Source organism: Panicum virgatum, chromosome 9K, assembly GCF_016808335.1.
Source record: "Panicum virgatum strain AP13 chromosome 9K, P.virgatum_v5, whole genome shotgun sequence".
Lineage (NCBI taxonomy): Eukaryota > Viridiplantae > Streptophyta > Magnoliopsida > Poales > Poaceae > Panicum > Panicum virgatum.
The window spans coordinates 10,187,770-10,194,556 of NC_053144.1; the positions used below are offsets into that span (position 1 = coordinate 10,187,770).

The 6,787-nt window shown below is 45.1% G+C and overlaps 1 protein-coding gene across 1 annotated transcript; it reads left to right on the forward strand.

The window, feature by feature from the left end:
* The first annotated feature begins 1,996 nt into the window (after window positions 1–1,996).
* On the forward strand, window positions 1,997–4,243 carry LOC120650016 (ACD11 homolog protein-like). Its single transcript, XM_039926970.1, has 4 exons — window positions 1,997–2,552; window positions 3,066–3,238; window positions 3,536–3,681; window positions 3,905–4,243. Exons 1-4 carry the CDS (start codon window positions 2,271–2,273, stop codon window positions 4,009–4,011), a joined length of 708 nt encoding a protein of 235 aa, XP_039782904.1. The 5' UTR covers window positions 1,997–2,270; the 3' UTR covers window positions 4,012–4,243.
* Window positions 4,244–6,787: the final 2,544 nt, after the last annotated feature.

Here is a 6,787-nt window from a genome sequence, read left to right on the forward strand (position 1 = left end):
ATTTACAAACAGATTTTATTTAATACTATAAAATAGTAAGATTCCTTTTGATGTGATAGGGACTTTTGAAAAAAAGTCCTGGAGCCAAACAAGGCCTATAACTTCTGCAATAATGCACAGCATGTGCAGCTAAGCTCCGGCTGTGCGCCACCAGCCAACAGTTAGGCCGCCGGGCTTTCGAGTTGTCGCGGGGCCTGCGCGGTCGACCTCGCCGGCGCAGAGATCGCCGGCCAGGTTGGCTGGCTGCCTGGCTGCAGCACGAACGCTCGTCGCGCCGAGAGAGAGAGTGATTTTGAAGACGGCAGTGGTCGCTTTTTAGGCCGTGTTTAGTTTAGGGGAGGTGTAAACGCAAAAATTTTTTGCGAAAGAATCTTCTCAATTTGAAGTACTAAATGGAGTCTATTTATAAATTTTTTTGCACAGATGTGTTGTAAATCGCGAGACGAATCTAATGATGCTGATTAATCCATGATTAAGCAATAATTAGCGGATGGTTACTGTAGCATCACTGTTGCAAATCATGGATTAAGTAGGCTCATTAGATTCGTCTCGCGATTTACAGCCCAACCATGCAAAAAGTTTTGTAAATAGACTTCATTTATTATTTCAAATTAGTAAGATTTCTTTTTACTTTAATGTGTTTCCGACTTTTTTGCATTTACGGGTGGGAACTAAACAGGGCCTTAGGATATCTTCATGTATATCTTCATGTATTGGGGTGGGTCCAGATTCCAGACTGTGTCCACTGGTGCAGCTCGCATCAGTGCATACTCTGACGTGGGACTGGGAACAGCTCCGAGCGAGCTAAAATGGGCAGCGCGCCGTGGGCATGCGATGGCACGTATTTTTGTTTTTTTTTTGAAAGATAAACGACGGCTCAGAATAAAGTGATATTACTATTTCGTTGATTGCAAGCTGCATTTATACGTTGAGTTTGCATATTTAAAGTTGATATGGATATACTTTTATAAAAAAAAACTAGTTTCATCATAAATATAATACTATACCATTTCGCTTTGTGACACATATATTACACTAAAAATATTGATTAAAGTTATATTATGAAGATTTTGTTGTGGCTCAGTACATCTCTATTTTTGACTAGGTAGTGTACTAAAAAAACAGAAAATTGCAAAAAAAAAACACACACACACACACACATCAAGGAACATGAGGGTTTTGGTGGTATGTGTATGCCACGCTAAAACTGTGGCGTGACTAAAAAACTGCTAAAAATGTACGATAAGGTTTAGGTAAACCGCAGTAGCCAATAAAAGAGGCATTTATGCTCGTTGCCCATGCTGATCTTCTAATCTGAGAAGGCCAGAAGGGGCAACCTAAATATGTACTATTTTCCAAACAAAAACATAGTGGAGAGAACGTGATTCTTTGAAACGCCTTGGTTTGTGACATTCGCTCAGAATTTAGGGTGCGATTCTCCCGTGTTCTGTTTCGGTTTCCCTTCCGGCCAGTCCGCCACTCCGTCAGTGACCACCACCCACCAGTCGCTTTCGATTCGGTTACGACTCCACCTGGACTCGCCCTCCCCCTCTCAATTCCCCACGGAGACATATCTGGTGCAATCACGGAACTGGTGAAATCACCGTGTAATCCGACTAAAAAGGTCTTCAAAAAATTCTGAAAAAAATTATGAATGTACATCTCGGTCTACCCCATCTACATATAAATTTCCACTATCAAATTCATCTTACACTTGCAGTTACAAAAAAGACAAATTTTAACGTTCAAATGCAGCCCAAATTTGTCTTTTTTGTAACTGCTAGAGTAAGATGAATTTGACCATGAAATTTTATATGTAGATGGGGTAGACCGAGATGTACATTCATGATTTTTTTCAGAATTTTTTGAAGACCTTTTTAGTCGGATTGCACGGTGATTTCACCAGTTCCGTGATTGCACCAGATATGTCTCCATTCCCCACGAGATGCCTATATAAAGCAGGGCCAGATTCGCGCAGCCGTTGCCCCTCGAATCCTCCCTCTGTCCCCGTCCACGGCAGAATTCCGGTTCCGGCCGCCTCCTATACATAGCCTCCCTCCCCTCCCCAGCACCGAGCCCTGCCCAGGCAAGCCGCGCGCGGAGGTGAGGCGTTCGCATCGCACACCTCTCGCCGCGCTATATCCCCGGGCGCGCCGGTCCTCCCCTCCCTCTCGCCACCCCTACCCCCCGCACCACCACCACCACCAGCAGCAGCGGTTCCGGCGGCGCACCTGTCGTCAGCGGTTCCGCGTTCCCCGCGAGAGGGCACGATGCTCGGGTTCAGGACACAGATGCCCTGGTCGTCGGCGCAGGAGGAGTCGTCGCAGGGGCAGCTCTGCGAGGGCGCGGCGGCGGTCGTGGCGGCGCGGCAGGGGATGGAGACGCCGCTCACGGCGGTGGCGGAGGCGTTTGAGGAGTTGGCGCGCGGGATGGACGCCGACGGCGGGGAGCTCCGCCTCGCGCCCTTCGGAGACACCTGCGCGCTCGTCTCCGTGCTCTTCAGCAGCCTCGGCATGGCCTTCAGGTTCGCCGAGATCGAGTACGTCACCAAGGTGAGCGCCAGACGACGACCCGTTCCGCGACCGCGATCGATCCCCTTCGCGGCTGTTTCCTTTTGGGATTTTTTTCCCCGTTTTCTTTCTGGAACCGTTTGCTTCTCTCGCGCCGTTGTTTCGATCCGTGGGGCAAAGATCCAAATTTTGTCACGGTGACGAGGTGAAATCGTGCGAGCGGCGCCTGGATTAGATTGCCACGTTGTTTCTGATTTTCTTCAGATCTTGCTTCTTGCACCGTCCACCGATGTTGATCCGGAAATCTGATTGGATTATTCTATAGTTTTCGTCTTTCACCCCAAAAAACTGAAACCTTTTCTCTTCCTTCAAGAAAGCTCCTGGAAGGAGCGTTGCCGCGTTGATTTGACTTACTGTCGATTCAATGGTCGGTGTTCATTAGTAAAGAAACAAAATTGCTCACGTACTCTATTGGCCGTGAGGAATGGTCCCGTCAAGAAATGTAACCGCATTCTCCCGTCTGAATACTGAATATTCAATCATCCATCCACCCAGGTGAACGACCTCATCGGCGCGGGCAAGTCGTACCGCACCCTGAGCGACATCCTCGACAAGGACATCGAGAACGACTCCGTGAAGAAGCAGGGCAGCCACTCCCGGAACCTGCGCAGGGTCCGACTCGGCCTCGGCCTCATCAAGGCCCTCTTCGAGCAGTTCCTCACCACCGAGTACGTCTCCTTGCATTTCACCCAAACACAAGCATCTCATCACTCAAGTCGGAACATTTAGGCCGCTTGTCTGAATGTTGTCGTCCAGTACACAACGTCTTCTGTCCTTTTTTATGAGGACAGCTGCATGATCCTAGAAATGGTTGTTTGCTGATAAATCTATTTATCAATTGCCAACTGGTGCTCGTAAGATATTGCATATGTAACTGTCAATTGCTATGATTGACAGGTACTGGTCCTCCTGCTTTAAGAAAATTATTGACAGGTCGATCTGTTCTGTGTCACTTGAATTTTCAGGGGTTGTTCATTGTATGATGCTGCCACGACAGCTTACGGACAGGTCTGCGCGCCATTTCATAGCTGGGCAATCAGAAAGGCTGTTGGCGCTGGCATGTACACTCTTCCAAGCAGGGAGCAGTTGATAGTGAGGCTGAATGAAACTGGTGAGCAAACATGACCGCCCATCGTGTTCAGAAGGATCAAAATGCCTGTCGACCTTCGAAATCCGGATTTTCCTAAAAGAAAGAACCTTGAATTTTTCCCAAAATTGATCGGAGGTTTTGTAGATGATCTGTTACCAAACTTTTAGGAGCCTCGTATTCAGATGTCCTGCTAATATTTTTTATGTCAAGTGTTAACAGTGCCCATTATTGATTGTTCCTGCAGATTGCTCTGTGCAGAAGGAGATGAGGAGATACATTGATGCTTCTAGTCCTATTATAGAGTACATCGATAACCTCTTCCTCTCTAGGAACATTAGCTTAGATTGGTGAACTGATCCGAACTGGACTGAAGATCAAGTTTATAGCTTATCGGCAAGCTGTTGTTGGCGCCGTCAATTTATTCTGTTCATAGTTATTTATTCAGCCTTGGTGGGTGGTGGATGCTCCCCTTTCTTCCTTTGTCGCACGCACGGTCTCGTGCTTGTATTGTACAACCACATGATAATTCTAGCACGACCATTGATATTCTTTCCAACTGTCCACAGAAATTGATGGACATCCAGTAGTTCTATGATTTCCACAATCCACTTGCAGATCTTGTTTTTTTAAGAAAAAAGATAGCAGGAGCACTGCTCTGTCATTTACGAAGAAGAAGCAATTGTACATCACGCGCTGAAGGGAACATCACCACCACACAAACAATGCACGCAGACAAAAAGCTACACCACCATAACCTGGGAGAGGAGCCGAAAGTAAGCCACCAAGAGCTGCGCTGTCATCGCCAACGCTGTGCCACGCCAAAAGCCGCGACCCACTGCAAGCCTGAGCGGCAACCAGAACTCCTCCACCGCGGGGTTGTCATCCTCATGCCGCACACACACGACCGTCGATCCCCCAGTTCCAGCCTTGCTTTAGTAGAATACTAGCAAGGTGGCCCGCGCAAATAGCGTGGGAATCTAGCTTTGTACAAATATTTGATATTCTTTATTTAACATGAAAAATAAATTTTGTTTTGTTGCTTCGAGACCAAGTAAATTTGTAGGCCATCGAAATTATATCACCAAGGTAAATCAAGGCTAGAGTAAGGATAATCAAGACCGTTAATTACCATAAAATTTAGTGGTATTTTTTTTATTTTTTTCAACTAACATGATAACTTCTAAGTCCTCTTAATATTTAAAATATTTATATTTATTTGTTGTACTCAACGAAGGTCTCATCCACATGCTCTATTTTTATCAAATGTTGTATAGTCTAAATTCGCATGATCAATAAATCTATGTATAGTTCATATCTCTCTAATTTAAAGATCTAATCAATCTAAATATTTTCTCATAGTTCAATTGATTAGTTTATAGATCAAAGTTTTTATAAGCATTTTTTGTAAAAAAAACATAGATAGTTTAGGATTCCAAATTTTTCTCATCACTAAACCACCATCTGTTCGCAGGTAATTCATGCCTTACGCAATTCCTATCTAAATATCATAGTGTAGGTTCAGAACCCTTGTGTGTGAAGCTTCTCCCATCCTTGTCCTCTCCCACCTCTTCTACTGTAGCTCACCGAGATCCCATGGCTTCCAGACCCTTCCTCTCCTCCTCTGGCGTCTCGCCGGTGGTGAGAGGAAGGTGGGCCTGTCCTCTTCTCCTGGTATATATTATGGTATAATATCTATAGTCTGTTGTGCCCAGATGGACGATCGGGGGTGCACCACCGCTCCCCTATTGTTGTGGCCATTGCCGGTGCTGCCGGCGTCCTCATCGCCTTCTCCATTGTGGTGGTTGCAGGGCAAACCCGAATAAAGGTTCCTCCCTCCCTCTTCTTCTTCCTTTTGCTCTGCCCGACCAAATCTCCTCCACTTCGTCTCCTCTTCTGGTGTCTCACTGGTGGTGAGAGGAAGGTGGCCAATCCCCTTCTCTCTAGTGTATATTATGGTATATTATCTGTGGTCTGTTGTGCCCGAATGGATGCTCGGCGGCCGTGCTGCCGCTCCTTTGTTGCTGGTGCCACCAGCGTCCTTGTAACCTTCTTCATTATGGTGGCTGCAGGGTTCCTCGCTCCCTCTTCTTCTTCTTTTTGCTCTGCCCAATCAAATCTCCTCTACGTGGTTGGGCTCCTTCACTTCCTTCTTCCTCTTTCCTCCTTCCTCTTTTCTTCCTCCTCTTGCTTCTAGGTTTCTACCTGAATCTGCTTATTTTAGTTTTTATTTTTGTTAGAGTCACAGTAGATCTGCTTGCTCGTGATGCAGATTTGCTTATGTTCATCACATTAGTGAACTGGTGAGGTCGTTGCTTGCTGATTTTTGTTGTGATTCTGGTTTGCTTCAACTCTTCCTTCGCCGCCTTTTCTATTAGGTAGCTTTGAGCTTTCTCTTCGGGTCCCCTTGGATCTCTGTCATTTATTGTGTTGCAAGCCTTCCATCGGATTCGAAGACTCTGCTTTGCCGCTTTCATCTGTATCCTTAGGTCGAAGATACGGTGTTGGTTTTCATCAGCGGAATCTTCTGGGGCCCTTTGGATGTTGGTGCCACTTTTGGCCTTCACTGGCAAGCTTCACGGCAGTGACAAATGGTATTTTGCAGCTTGCGCGTGGATTCATCTGAAATCGCACTTCTATGATGCAAGGAGGTATTCGTGTGTGTCTGACCGTTTGACTTGGTTTGTAACTGGCTCCTCTCTGCAGGCACCTTTCTGCAATACTACAATTTCTATGACATATGTTATAATTTTTTTTAAAAAAAAAATAGCATAATGTAGTGAACCCACATCTTCATCAATTTTTTGTCACTATCTGATGAGGTTGGGGTAGGACACATGTGATGTCTACCGCTTATGCTTCCTTTGACACGTAATTATGCATTGCAACAATAAATGTTCTCGAATCCATAATTCTTATGCAATTTTTTTATTAAACACAGATCAATATCCCATCATAAATTTATCTATTTACTAATCATACTTGGCATGGAGCCCTTAATCATATCCTAATATTTCAAATCTTTTTAATACAAAAAATTAGCTATTTATAATTGTATTTGATATGGACTCTTGAATTTTCTTATTTTTTTAATTCCAAATTTATATGTTTACTAATCGTACTCGGTATA

Coding starts and splice junctions, on each gene's coding strand:
- LOC120650016 (XM_039926970.1), top strand. CDS start 2,271: ATGCTCGGGTTCAGGACACAGATGCCCTGGTCGTCGGCGCAGGAGGAG. Junction 2,553..3,065: donor AGATCGAGTACGTCACCAAG/GTGAGCGCCAGA, acceptor CCATCCACCCAG/GTGAACGACCTCATCGGCGC. Junction 3,682..3,904: donor AGTGAGGCTGAATGAAACTG/GTGAGCAAACAT, acceptor TTGTTCCTGCAG/ATTGCTCTGTGCAGAAGGAG.